At 39.3% G+C, this 14,889-nt stretch overlaps 1 protein-coding gene across 4 annotated transcripts in view; it reads left to right on the top strand.

Moving 5' to 3' along the window:
• Positions 1-14,889, top strand: part of LOC149246037 (uncharacterized) — a 223,517-nt gene that overhangs the window by 74,064 nt on the left and 134,564 nt on the right. For all 4 annotated transcript variants that reach the window (XR_016266515.1, XM_089457824.1, XM_089457823.1 and 1 more), the window contains 6 exons: positions 5,445-5,467; positions 5,575-5,656; positions 6,107-6,255; positions 6,423-6,576; positions 6,666-6,773; positions 6,894-7,007. Coding sequence is in view for 3 of the 4 variants with exons in the window: in XM_089457824.1 (XP_089313950.1) it covers positions 5,445-5,467; positions 5,575-5,656; positions 6,107-6,255; positions 6,423-6,576; positions 6,666-6,773; positions 6,894-7,007 (630 nt within the window). In the remaining variant the exon portion in view is untranslated. The remainder of the gene's footprint in view (positions 1-5,444; positions 5,468-5,574; positions 5,657-6,106; positions 6,256-6,422; positions 6,577-6,665; positions 6,774-6,893; positions 7,008-14,889) is intronic.

Here is a 14,889-nt window from a genome sequence, read left to right as displayed (position 1 = left end):
CCAAAGCCCATTATGGAAGGGAAGGCTATTATGAAGTCCCCACCTGTGGTCCATGGTTAGGTAAGCTCATTTACTCGATTTCTCTAATGACTTGTTGTACTGGAACGCTAGGAGATGTGAAAATTCCTAGACTCGAAGGAACCCCTACTATAACAAATCTGAATCTACTTCACCTACTTGATTTTTATATTACATTTATCAAGTTATTCTTCTGAATAATGAAGCAAATTATTTCTGCAGCCTACACTAATTAAATATTTGATCTCATTAAACAAAAAACAGACCAAAGAACAAGATACATAGGACACACTTATTTTTGGACACAATAGTCCTCGGAAAAACCCAATGCAAGAAAATCGGTGCAACAATTATGAGGTTTTATTATTATGCAAGAGAACTATCTGAATACAAATCTAGGATGCTCATCTAGCAATCCTTTACAGAGAAAAATACTAGCGGAAAATCTGAGTGAGTTTTACCTCATTGCACCTGACAAAATTCCCACTGTTCCGGTACAAGATTGGCTAACCCCAGCTATTTATGCGCTGGCCCTACGTAGGCCATGTGTTAGCCTTTCAGGCTCTGTATCAGCCCTACGTCACCTCTTCTGCTCTCTGCGTCAGCTATCCCAGCTGTTCTGGCAGTTCCGGCTGTTCCCAACAGTTCTGGATTCTGCGTGATAGGTAACTTTTTTGCTCTGCGCTGGCCCTTCTGGCTCTGCGTTAGGACTACGTGGGCCTAGACTAGCCCAACATCAACTCTCCCGGCTTCTGCGTTGCCTCTCTGCAAGCTCTCCCACCTCTCTGTCAGTATTCTCCAGAAAGTCCTTCCGGATTCTCTCTGCCGCTGAATGATCACTTAGTTCGAATTTCTCAGCTTCCTAGCCCCAAAAATCGAACTCTAATTCAATTCTCTCCCTCTGTGTGTATTTCCAAATGGACCCCAAGCCTCCATTTTATACTTTTCCTGTTGAGTCTTCAATGACCGAGATTAAGTCTCTAATCAACGGCTAAGATTAAAACATTCCCTGATCCGCCTTATAGATCATTCTCACCCATATTTTGATTAATACCCAAAAAAATTTTAATTTCCCTAAGTTTAGACTTAAGAACGTCATTAAAAATATTAATTATTTTAATAAAATACAATCCGGGTGGAATTTCACCAAACGGTTTCTGGGTTCTTTAGAACTCATGTGCATTAACCTCTCCACCAATTTTCAAGGCTAGAGCACTTCCGATGCTACCAAAAACTAACACTCCCTCTTAGCGAGGAAAGTGCTCTAGCAACAACGTCCACTTGCATGCTGCTCTGTTTCTGAAGCACCTCCTTTCTGCATTGCTGCTACCACCAACACTGTGCTGCTGCTGCTACTGTACTGCTGCCCATGACACTGCGACTACAACTGCTGCATTTGTACCACAACTCCCTCTCAAGCGCTGCATCTGCTATGCTGCTAGCATTGTCACTGCTAACACTGCATCCGTACTGCAACTTAGTTTCTGAGAGAAGCAACTGAAAAACATCCAAAATTAGTTGAACTTCACTGTGTCCAACATAATACAATGAATGTTGGAATTTGACTGCTGCTGATTCTGACCCTTTGAATCTTTTGCGTTGCTGCTGTTGACTCCTGCACAGTGCCAACTGCATTGCTGCCAACCTTGCTCTGCGCTGATCAGTCTTTGGTCCCTAGCTACTGCATCTGTCCTCCAAACACTCTACTGCATCATCTGACACTAAGTCCATCTCGCTACTGCTGAATCTTGGGCTCTCGTAGCAAGGAATTGATCCAAGAGGTGGACTCCTCAAGGATCCTGCCCACATGTAGTTCTCCCGACTATAGCTCAATATCGCCCCATCTCCCTCCTAGAGATGCGTGGGCACTCATGGCAAACTCATCCTCGTCAATCTTTGTTGAAGCAGCCTTAGGATCATGCTTCTCATCCTTGTCCTTTTTCTTCAAAAGACACTGGGATGCATAGTGGCCCATCTCGCCACAACTGAAACATTTCACCTTCAAAATGTCCTTCTTTTGCGTTGGCTTCTGCTGTCCCTTTGATGCCAGAGCTGGGTTCTCCTCCTCCTCCTTCATCTTTGTGCCACTGCCACTACTGCCACTGAAGCTGACCTTCACTAGGTCCCTCCTTAACTCCTCTTGTTGAAGAGCCGCCCACATCTCCTCCCATGAAGGTAGTTTCTTTTTGCCCAATATGCTTTGGACGAAAACTTGCCATTCATCTGAGAAACCATTCAGGGCTATCCTCACCATCGTGGTTGGTTGAGGAGTGGACCCCATTGTAGCAAGTTGGTTTCTAGTGTCTTGAAGATGCTAAAGATAGAGGTTCACCCCTTCTCCTTTCTGCATCAAAGTCTGCTGCAACTTCTGCTCCAAATACATCTTTTGCTGTTCGGAAGAGCCTTCATACAGTGAAGACAAGGCTTCCCACATCTCTCGGGCTGTAGCCTTGCCCTGCAAGTGTGAGACCACATGATCTCGAATTGCATCGAGAATGAGTCTCTTTGCCTTCCACTGCTCAGCTTTGTACTTCTTCTTTTGATCGTTGTCAGTAGGAACAACTACAACACTATTGACATAGGTCTCGAGATCATGTTCCTCCAGAACAGATAAGATTCTGGTCTTCCATATGACATAGTTGGAAGCTCCTTCCAACCTGTCGTGATCTCTAAGCCCATGTGATGCCATTTCACCCAACTGTCGAACTGACTCCTCTAGTCACTGCTTACCACTGCTCAGCTGCTCAGCAAGTGAGAAATTCGAACTTTTTGGCAGAAAGTTCTCTGAGGAGAAAATTCCCCTTCTACGTGTCTTCATTCTTTTCCAGCTAATTTTTGCCCCGGTAGAAACTACGCCCTTCAAGCACTGCGTCTCTCCTCTGCCTCTACAAACTCACGAATTGGAAATCATACCTCTCTGTTGTCTCACTTAGAGAGATTTCCTCGGCAAAATATCGGCAAATATCGACAAGCATAAAAAATGCATAATATATTCATTTTTTTCAGATTTCTAAACATATAAAGCAATAACAACATGAACTAAACACATTGGCACATAAATATGAAGAAGGCATTGATATATATGATGTCAAATTGAAATGATACATCAAAATTCAAAGGCGATACCAAATCCTGCTGATCCCTGATAATTGTCCAATCAAGGACTCAAACAAAATAACATCACATATCCTACTGATCCCTGATAGTGATAAATTGATAATTGTCCAATCAAGGACTCAAACAAAATAACATCACATATCCTGCTGATCCCTGATAGTGATAATTGTCCAATCAAGGACTCAAACAAAACAACATCACATATATAAAACTTTAAAAATATTTCATCATCATGAGTTATAAACTTATATGTAGCAAAAGTTGCAAAACAAATAAAACTAGCAGCTATCTATCTGAGACCATTGGCCTCTCCCTAGCAGCTTTCTTTCTGTCTTGTTCAGCAATTGCTTCACGAGCTTTTTGTATAACCTCTGCACTATAAACCATACAAGGCATCACATCTGCATCATATGCAGAGAGTTTAGCCAGATGGTATTTCAATCGTGTAATCCCTCCTGACATCTTGGTCCCACACAAGTTGCATGATATATATGCCTGATTTGCCCCACCAACAGCGTCCCCATACTCCCAAAATGGGTCCAAGGCTTTTGGCATATTTGACATTTGTAGTGAACTAATTCAAACCTAGGGCACAAAAAAAACAAAAAATTGGCATTAAACCCCCCAACACAAAATGAAAAAATAATAAGTAATAACAACCTCATTCAAAAAAAATTACTACATTATTTGCATTTTGCATTGTGAATGAAAAATGGCAATAAGAGGGTGCATAAGAAAGTTGAAAAAAAAAAATGAAGCTTGCTGTCCAAATATGGAGAAAACCCTTGCATTGGTTCATGGGCATGAAAACCATAGCAAATGGAAAAAAACAAAGAAACAAAATGTTGTTAGGCAAAGAGGCAAGCAAGCATAACCCTAAATCTATGAAAAAATCATTAACATAGGGGTTTTTAAGAACATACCTGCTAATGGAAGAAATGAAGTTTGTCTCACTATTCTTCAATCTTTGATCCACAAAAAAATCTTAATTGGTGGTGATAATCGTCGTTTGATCTTCAAACCCTCCTTGACAAGCACCACAAAACTCTTTCCCTTTCTTCTCCAACACTCAGAAACAGAAATGAAGAAAAAAAAAACCAATTTTCGTTTTTTGTAGCTGCGGAAAAACACGCTCGGCGATATTTTAGATCGTCGCACGATATTTTCGAAAATATCGCCGATATTTCCGGGGTGATATATCGGCTCGCCGAAAATATCGCGATATTTCCGATATTCGGCTATATATCGCCGATATTATCAACAGTGATTTTAACAATTAAAACATGACCTCTAGACACAACCAAATTCTGCGACACATGACAGATGATCTAGTATGAGAATTTACATAGACTCGATAACACTAGGACTACACCTGAGACCTTACCATCGAGCCCCACTCTAGCTTTGGGGTATATGTGGGAGAAAAACTCCGCCGATTATTTAGGTTAGAAAATGTGAATAATTGACGGAGGGTAAAAAAAATCCTTAGAGTGAAATTCTTTGCTAAGAATCAAAGGCTTACCTAGATGTTTTTACATGGCTTCATAGTCATACTAGAATCATTTTTACAATGATGGCCCACAAGGCTACAAAATTTAGATTACAACTTTTGGTAAAAATGCTGAAAGATGATGATGATCTTTGGCTGCTTGATTGCTCGAACATGATGGAATGCAATGTGTACTGCTATAGGGTAGTTGACACATAGTGCTCAACAAGCCGGATTTCCCACCTTCTAACATATGCTCTTGACAAATGGGCGAGGGAACATACAACTGATGTAGGTGGCGGAGATAAAGTGGCAGATCACATCGGCTACAAGGTGGCTGTCAGGGGGCTTCTGGCTGCCGGCTGGAAGAAGATGAATAGAAAAAATGCTCTCCTAGGGGTGCCCACTTCCGGTGGGCAACGGAGCCAATCAGTGATCAATGTATTTTTTATTTACCATCATCAATATGTTTTTTTGTAACATTTAATTTGAGATTCCAATTGTATTATACTATTATGGCTGTTAGAAGGCTAATATGTATTTCTGTGATTTTTAATTCTAGAAGAAATTAAATGATTCCTTGATGGAGATAAATTTCTAGCTAAAATGCAAGCTAAAATTTCTTGCTAAAATATAGCTCTGCACAAATTCATACCTCTACTCAAAGCATGGACTTGTTTTCACCGTAAGATGGGATACTCAAAAAGTTATTCTGTATCACTGGGCACATTGTGTTTGCATGTTTGTATTTGCAATTTGTTTTCATTACAGGCAACTTATTCTAAATTTCTAACTGTTCAATATTACCTTCTTGTGCCAGGATTTTGGAGAGGATACATTTAGGTGAGTACTTCTATTAAAATATTGAAATGTTTTCTCTTTCAGATTCTTTTTTTGCATTTTTGCCATTTTTATTCTTATGATATTTTGTTCTGAATTAATTTCTTTAGGACGCTAGCAGCAGCAGATAATGCAGTGATGTTAGTGGATGCAGGAAAAGGTCTAGAACCACAAACTAAAAAGCTTTTTGAGGTGAAGACAATTACATTAATAATTGCTGATTCCTTCAGTCTCCCCAGCTTTCTAGATTATTTCAATGCAGAAGGATTTTTCATCCTAGTATATTGGTGTCCACAAAACTATTCATGTGCTCCTCTATGAACATTTGTTTCTGCTACTTTACATGCCAGACAAATGTTTGATACAAGCATTTTACAAGCCTTGTTATCCGTTGTTGAGAAAATAGTTTATTTTCTATCCTGATCACATCTGCAGTTCCAGCATCTGTACCCTAGGACTTTGTTCCTATGGTTGGATGTTAGATATTTAACCATAAAAGGTTTCACTTTAATATGCTTCCTTTTTATTTGTGGTCCTGTATATTATTATAATCATCTTTTCATATAAGTGTATTTCTTGCTGCCACTGATACTGACTGCATCATACACAATAATGTGACTTTAACATCGAATATCATGGCAGGTATGCAGAATGAGGAAGCTTCCTGTGTTTACTTTTATGAACAAAATGGACCGTCCAGCACTAGAACCTCTGGAGTTACTTGATCAAATTGAGCAGGAGTTTGGGCTTGCTACCTATCCAGTTAGCTGGCCTATAGGGTCTGGTGATAGGTAATTGCATCTATTGGAACCAGAATGTGAATAACCAACTGAAGTCTAGAAGAAACCCATGATGTCTCATAGCACACATTTTGTCCAGAGTGCTCATATTTGGGTAAAAGCTTCCATGTCCTAATTTTGTTGTACTTTGTAAATGACTTTGTATGTCATTCTTTCAGGTTCATTGGATTGTATCATATACCTAGCAAGAATGTTCATTTATTCCAAAAAGATTCAAAACATGGGAGTAAAGAAGCCTCTGTAAAAATTGTTCCCTTTGGTGACTCTACTCTGAATACCATAATTCCATCTGATCTATATAAGCAGCTTGAGGTGAGGATGTGTATACTTGATGCTTGTTTGAAAATTGTTATTGATGTCGAGTTTACTTAATGCTGTTATGATTTTCGTTTGGATGGCAGGACGAAATTGAGTTGATTGAAGGACTCTTTCCACTCATGGATGTAGCAAAAATTCATTCTGGTGATTTATCCCCTGTATTTTTTGGTAGTGCTATGAATAATTTTGGGGTAAGAATTTTGCCTATGCTAGTATTCAATCTTTGCTGTTATTTATGGTCTGTTTCCACCAGCTTTCACAACTGTCCATGCCTAAGTGTTATGAAATTTCTAATTAACGAAATGGTATAGGTTGAATTGTTTCTTGACAGCTTCTTGCAATATGCCATGCAACCTGGTGCACACGAGAGCAACATAGGGCAAATCCTACCTGATTATCCACACTTCACTGGGTTTGTCTTTAAAGTAAGTGCTGAGTATTCTTCTTGAAGTGCAAAGATTTTTTTTTTGTAATCAATATGATATTATTGGCTATATGATTAAGCTGCTTGATCCCTGTCTCTTGATAGAGCAGTATCCTCTCCAGTGGGCTATGTTGTTTGACATCAGTGCTGTCACTAGAAGTTATATATGGCGATATACTATTGACCTTCTTATGAAACACTTGATTTAGTCTTGATGATTCATCAAAATACGTCCACATCTCTGGAAATGTAAATATTTAATATAGAGCAATTGCCTTTTCAGAATAAGCATCCATCTTGGACTCCTAAAACTTTTCATGTCTTTTTCGGATGCATTATTCCACAGGGTAACATTAGTTCAAGATTCTGTGGGTTAATTCTTGTTTTAGCAAGATACTACTGATAGCAGAATATATGCATACAACATCACGATCATTGATGCTGTTAGTCAAAATTTGATTGTGAACAATCCCTTGTTTTGTGAATCTGAAAAGGAATTGGTAAGGGCCTTGGTTGCCTACCTGAAATTGCAATCATATTCTAAGATGGGTTGCCATTCTATGTCAAGGCTGCCTACTCATTATTAGAGTGGCCTTGGTCGGCAATCTGTGATGGGATTATTAGTTATTAGATAAGATAAGATAAATATATTAATGTCCAACAAATGACCATGAAAGTAGGTCAATTGGACTCCCGAGTACAATGATGTCGATCCAAGTAGGAGTACAAAGAGGTCTCTTGTATAAAGAACAAAAACAATAATGTAGAAACATAATGTCTCAATGTGAAAACATGGAAAAACCTGGACTCCAAGTGCAGGCTGTGCAGAAAGCAGCCAGGGACTAGATCATGATCGACTGGATCTATCTTTCCTAACAGTTGAGGCCTGTTGACCACTCAAGTATCAACTACCCCACGTTAGAGTATATTTTTGAGCATGCCATCATGGTCAGAACAGCCAGAATTTTCAGACTTCATCATCATCATTTCAGCTTCTAGTCATCATGTTGTAATCCAAATTCTGCAGATCTATGGGTCATGCTGTAAAATGATTCTAGTATGATGCATATAAAGCCATGTAACACATTTAGGTAGCTTAAGATTTTTGCTAGAGTGTTTTCACTCCAGGGAGTTTTTTTCTTAGCTCATTATTTGTGTTTTTAAACACTTGTAATCGATTAAGTTTTTCTCGCAAATATCCCTTAAAGCTAGAGTGAGGTTTTATGGTGAATCCTAGTGTATAGAGTTAATGTAAATTGTCATACTAGATCATGTCTACAGTCTCACAGAATTTGGTTGTGTAGACGTCAATTGTTAATTGTCAAAATTCCCCCGCTGAACGGGATTTTTATGTAATATTTGATGTAAAATGTAAAAAGTGTTATCTATAGAAGTTGCAGGGGGTATGAGTGCTTAAAATTACACCTCAACTTCTCAATTTTCTATCTAGACACACTATGAGGGTGGAAAAATATGTTTAAACCCCTCGAGTCATTTTTTTATTTTTTGGAAAAAAATGGCAAATAATTAGCCGGAAATTGGTTAGAAAATTAAAATGAGAGAAAAATAAATTTCTCTCCAATTGGAAAAATAATTAAAAAGATGTGGACTTTCCCGAGGAAGGAATCATGGAAAAAGTTAAGGAATCTCCACGATTCAAGCAAGGAAAATACCACAAAAAAACCATCGGCCCAAGAAGAATTAATTTCCAAGGAAAAATCAAAATTTTTGGTCCAAGGAGGTTAAGTTGAATGAGAAAATTTTGAGGAAGGAATTGGGAAAAAATATTTTTGGCCTAGGCTCAACTCCATCCTCAAGGAAATCAAAATTTTTCCTCCAGATCAAGGGATGAGATTATTTTGAAATGGATCAAGCTTTCAACTAGCCGTTTCTTCTGGGATCAAGTCAAATTTGTGCAACTCATTGGACCTAGTCATTTTCACTTGGAGAGGGATTTAGATCTCTCATTTTTTCTATAGATTGAGCTCAAAGCTCCTCATTTGTAACATGAAAAGTCAAGCTCTTGGTTACTGAAGCTCTGACACAGTTTTGTATTGCAAATATTTTATGAATACTAAAGAAGTCTTTTATGGAAAACTCATTCTGAATTTTGCTCCTAATGCTCTACCGGTTTTAAATTAAATTATTGTTATTTCACTAGCCAGTTGCGGATCTACTATTTGCACATTTATCTTGCATTAGTATTTGATGTTAGAGAAGCATTTTGAAATTAATCGATTTAGAAAGTATCTCTAGATCTTTTGATTCATTGTATTATCTAACTCCTTGTGATCTAGCAATTTTATCTTAAGTGTGTAGAGATCAATTTGTGATTCGGATCTTGGGCATTAGGGACGTCTTTGGTTGGACCAGCGAACTCTCAAAACAAGAAGTTGAAGAGCCTACTTTGCTTGCAATCAAAGACTTATCTAACGAATTTTGCAGGGTTTTCTTGGCCTTAGCTTGTGACAATCTATTTCTAATCTACTTTTCTCAATTATTGTGCTTTTATTGAATAAATATTAGATCTGGGTAAAGTAAAGCTTATTTCTACTGATCAAGGAGTAGAGTTGTATTCATACTCCTTAGATCTAGTAGATCTGTATTTTGTGTATAAATTCTGTATATAATCTGTTGATTTGGGGTAGCATTGGATGTGCTCTAGCCACGAAATTTGGTGGAGAGGTTGGGGCATATGAGATCTCCAATACCCAGAAAGGGTTTGGACAAATTCTAAACAGATTAGGAGATATTAAAATAATTAATATTTTTAATGGAGTCCTTAAGTTTAAACATAGGGAAAATAAAATATTAATGTGTATTAATATGAATCTGTGTTAAAGTGGTCCAAAAGACATGGATCAAGCCAGAGCTAATCTTAGCCATTGACTAGGGACTTAATCTCGGCCATTGAATCGTCAACAGGAAAAGTATAAGAGGAGGCTTGAGGGTCACTTGGAGATCACACCAGATGATCAGTCATTCTATTCTCTAGTGCAGGGTTTGCTAAGAGAGATAGAATCAGTGATTGGGAGAGCAGCTGAGGGCATTGAGTACAGAGAAACAAAGAAGGTAGAGATTGTGCTCGGAGAGCAGCGCAACAGCCAAGGAGGGTGACGTAGAGCTAGCAAGGGCTCATGCAGGGCCACGCAGAGGCAGGCAAGTGTTGCGCAGAGCACTAGAGGGGCCAACGCAACTAATGCAGAGGTTCCCAGAGTTGATGCAGGGCCCCCTGGGGTTGACATAGGCCTAGAAAGGCTGACGTAGTGCCAACGTGAGACAGAGAGGGGCTAACGCAGTCTAGTTTGGGTAGACACTGGGGTTGCAGAGTAGTTTTGTGCTGAGAAGTTGCTGGAAGGGTTTTCTGGGGTTTCAACCAGGAGATTTCTCTCAAACTGTGAGGTATAGCTGTTAAGGAAATTCTCTGTTGGGTAGGCCAGTTTAAGCACCCACGCTGTACTCTGATATTGCTTAATAAGAAAACCCTCAGATAGCTGCACCAGTTTTCCCACATTGGATTTTTCCGGGGACATTGGTCCAAAAATAATGGTGTCATGTGGTGTGTTCTTGTTTCTTTTAGTTGCTGATCTGTAATATGTTGAGCATGCACTGGTGTTTATTTTCAGTATTTACTTTGTAAATAGCTTGTTAAAGAAAAATAACAAGTAGGTAGGAATAAATCAGAAAAAGTGCATGAAGGGTTTCTAAACTAAGTAAACTTAGAAACTTCAACATAATCTAACCCTTTTATATCTAACTTTGTGGATCTTCTATTTCTCTCCTTGCAAATCTGAAAACAAAATAGGGGTTTGGATTGGAATTTTTGTTAAATTTTATTTGCAAGTGGATTTTGGGAATCAAAAGCAAAATTGAATTTTTTTATGGAGGAAAACCCCTACTCATTGCTATTAAAACCTCTTGACTTCATTTGTTCTTCTCATACCCTAACCGCTAGGATTTTGAAAAGCTAAAACTCAGATCCAACAAGAAAAGGACTATTTTGAAGTTTGAAATTTATTTGCAATTTTTTTTGTGAAGGCCGAGGGTTGTTGGAACCATTTCATCAAGGCCGCAAGTGTTTTAGGGCTTGCTCCATACTAAGGCCGAGAACCTATCTTTATCCCTTGACTTTTTTTTGCATAGAATCCATAAATCCTTAAGGGATTTGACATCATGTTTTGAAGGAGATTCATATTTTAAGGCTTGGATTTTAATTGCAATTTTTTTTTAAGGGAAGCCGTGAGCTCTTTGAGGGCTGTCTCTCAAGGCCGCAATCTCTAGAAGGTCTCCTACTTACCTCTGGTGCGAAATTTTTGGCCTTGATGACTTGCAAAAATTTTGGTGATCTTTGGAGGGATTTGGCATAAATTTTGTGAAGAAGATTTAAGCTCTAATCTTTAGATTTTAATTGTAATTTTTTTGGAGAAATTCTTTGCTATGCCGAGAGCCCTTTTGAGGCTCACCCTTGCTCCTAAAGCACAGATCCTCAAGGGTTTTAATTTAACAACTTTTTTTCTAAGATTGAATTGGGAAAAGCTTGCTTTGGGGTTTCAAAATTTCTTGCAAATCTCTGATACAAATTTTCTGAGCAGGCCACAAGCATATTTTGAGGATATTTTCATTGAGCCACAAGCATTTGAGGAACTTATCCTCCTTTCCAAGTGAAATTTCTATAGAGGTTTTGATCATAATTTTTTTTCGAAGGCGATTCTCCATATCGATTTGGTGAAAGCATCATTTAAAGGCTTGGCCTCTATCATAAATTTTTGTTTGAAAGGGCTGAGTTGTTGCAGGGGTGTCTCCTCTCTACGCCGAGAGGCTTTCTCTTCTCCGGTGCAAAGTTTTTTGCTAACTTGTTTCTTGTAGAGAGGGTTTTTCTTCAAGTGTTTCAAACTTGTTTCCTGTAGGAGATTACATCATTTTTCTGGGCTTTGTTGCTACACAAACTAGCAAGCCTAGTTTGTAGGCTAAAGCTAGAGGGCACGACAACAATTTGGAACAAAGGCCCACTGTCACCACAACCTATGTCCCCTTCTCTTCTTGGAATTTCATTGATGGGAGGAGTCCTAGTATCCCTCACTTGTGATTAATGTGTTTATACTAGGGTTTGAAGTGAGGCAAGGATGGCTCATTCAATGGAAATGCTCAATTGGGGTGCGAGCTTTGGGAGAAAGCTAAAATGAGTTTCCACGAAAAAACCCTTGAGAGAGAGAGACTATACTAGACCTAGTGTTGAGGTATGTGACATGATAAAAGTTCATCCAAGGTCAATATAGTCAAGATAAAAGGTTTTGAATGATATGCCACTAAATCACAAAATGGTTCATGCTTTTTCTTTTCTTTTTGTTGCATCAACCTCTTAGGTCAATGTTTCGGTCCCCTACTCAAGAATGAGGAAATCAGGGAATTGATCTTGGTGATTGTTAGTTTCTGTAGCATTGGATGTGTTCTAGCCACGAAATTTGATGGAGCGGCTAAAATACATGAGATCTCCAAAATCCAGAAATCGTTTCTGGGAATTCCACGTAGAGATGACTTAATTAGATTTTTAGCCTATTTTTCAGTGTTTCCATAGTCTGAACTTAGAAAAACTGGTTAATTAATTAGAATTGATTAAGTCAAGGTAAAAATTTTCTAGAAATTCATGCGGATCGATCCATAAATGATTTGAGCCATCGATTAAGATTTAATCTTGGCCGTTGAAGTCCCAACAGGAAGATATAAGTGATTGATGTGGTGATGGAGAATACACCAGAGTCACTTGAGAGGTTCGATTTCTGAGCAGATTGATTTCCAGAGTAGCAGTAGTCAGTTGCCGAAGAGAGAGTCAGAGATCGAAGCAGTGAGAGAGGGGCAAAGACAGTGAAGTCGGAGGAAGATTTCCAGATCTAGTGAGTGCATTTGCAGAGAGGCAGTAGAGTCACAGAGAGGCTGATGCTGGGGAAAAGCCGAGTTTCAGTGCCAGAGGTTGGACAAAGGTTCCGGGGGCCAGGAGAAACCTTTTCTGAGACAACAACAGACTAGACAACTTGAGGAGAGGCTGATTCAGACTGAGCGCAGAAGGAACTACGCTAGGGTGACATAGAGCAAATGTAGAGGCAGTGTGGACGGTTCACTTGGAGCTACAGTCAGACCCTGGATTTTCCTGTGGTGTGAGGAAAATTTCTCACTAGATTTTTGCCAGTATTTTCTCTGCAGGATTGCCGATATTCGACATCCAGATTGTACATAGATTATTTAATTGCTGCTTAATAATAAAACCTTCAGCTGCTGAACCGATTTTCGCAAGTTGGGTTTTTCCGGAGACAATTGTTCAAAAATAATGGTGTCACTTTTATGTGTTTGTGTGTGCTAGATTTTCTCAGTTTCCAACACTATTTTTCTTCCGCAATTTTGTTTGTGAAAATCACAGTGTGAATTATTTGATATTTGTCGTAGCAGACAACAAATAAATTGTTAAATAAATTAACAATTAGAAAAATAATTTCCAGTTGTGATAGATGAAATTTTCACATGGTATCAGAGCAGTATGTTGATTTGTGGTAGCATCAGATGTGCTCTAGCCACGAAATTTGGTGGAGAGGTTGGGGCACGTTCAGGAGATATTAAAATAATTAATATTTTTAATGGAGTCCCTAAGTCTAAACTTAGGGAAATTAAAATATTAATGTGGATTAATATAAAACTGTGTTAGAATGGTCCAAAAGATATGGATCAAGCTAGATCTAATCTTAGCCATTGATTAGGGACTTAATCTCGGCTGTTGATATGTCAACGAGAAAAGTATAAGAGTGGGCTTGAGGGTCACTTGGAGAACACACCAGAGTGATCAGTCATTCTATTCTCTAGAGCAGGTTTTGGCTAAGAGAGATAGAATCAGTGATTGGAGTTGCAGTTGAGGGGCATTGAGTACAAAGGACAGAGAGGCAGAGATAGTGCCGATAGAGCAGCACAGGAGCTAGAGAGAGTGATGCAGTAGCAGCTAGGGCTCACGCAGGGCCACGTAGAGGTAGCCGGGAGCTGCGTAGTGCTTCAAAGAAGCCAATGTTGTTGACGCAGAGGGCCAGAAGGCTGACACAAGGCCTCCTGACGCTGACGCAGACCCATTCAGGGTGACGCAGGGCAAACGTTGGGCAGAGAGAGGTTGACATAGTCCAGAAAGGCAGACATTGGGGTTTCTGAGGCAGATTGGAGCTGAGGAGCTGCCAGAAGGTTTATCTGAGGTTTCATCTAGGACATTTGTCTCAAACTGAGAGGTATTACTTCCAAGGAAATTCTCTGTTGGGTAAGCCAGATTTGGCACCCAGATTGTACTATGAAATTGCTTAATAAGAAAACCCTCAGATCGCTGCACCGGTTTTCCCACATTGGTTTTTTCCGGGGACATTGGTCCAAAAATAATGGTGTCATTTGGTGTGATTGTTTCCGTTTCCTTTAGTTGTTGATTTGTAATATGTTGAGCATGCACTAGTGTTTATTTTCAGTATTTACATTGTAAATAACTTGTTAAGTAACAGAACAAGTAGGTAGGAATAAATCAGATAAAGTGCATGGAGGGTTTCTAACTGCTAGACTTAGAAAATTCAACATGGTATTAGAGCATGATTGCAGATCACAGGAGAACTGAGGACATCAGCCGAGCGGAGCAATAGCAGTAGAAAATAGCTGTCCCGAGTGACAGAAGCTGTTTCTAGCAAAGCAACAACAAGGGAAGGGTGACACAGTGCCTGCATCATCAAGGGTGAGCCAGGAAGAGGTAGCGTAGAGGTTAAGGGAGGCAAAGGGAGCCACACACAGAGCCACGCAGGAGCTAGGAGAGCTGACGCAGTTGGCTGAGGAGGCCGGGTTACTGGTGTCGGGATTGCGTAGAGACTAGGAGCTCT

The sequence above is a fragment of the Pinus tabuliformis genome, chromosome 7 (genome assembly GCF_031772625.1).
Source record: "Pinus tabuliformis cultivar Carrire ecotype Pingquan chromosome 7, CPIR1, whole genome shotgun sequence".
In the NCBI taxonomy this organism is placed as follows: Eukaryota; Viridiplantae; Streptophyta; class Pinopsida; order Pinales; family Pinaceae; genus Pinus; species Pinus tabuliformis.
This window is presented reverse-complemented; position numbering and strand designations above follow the sequence as displayed.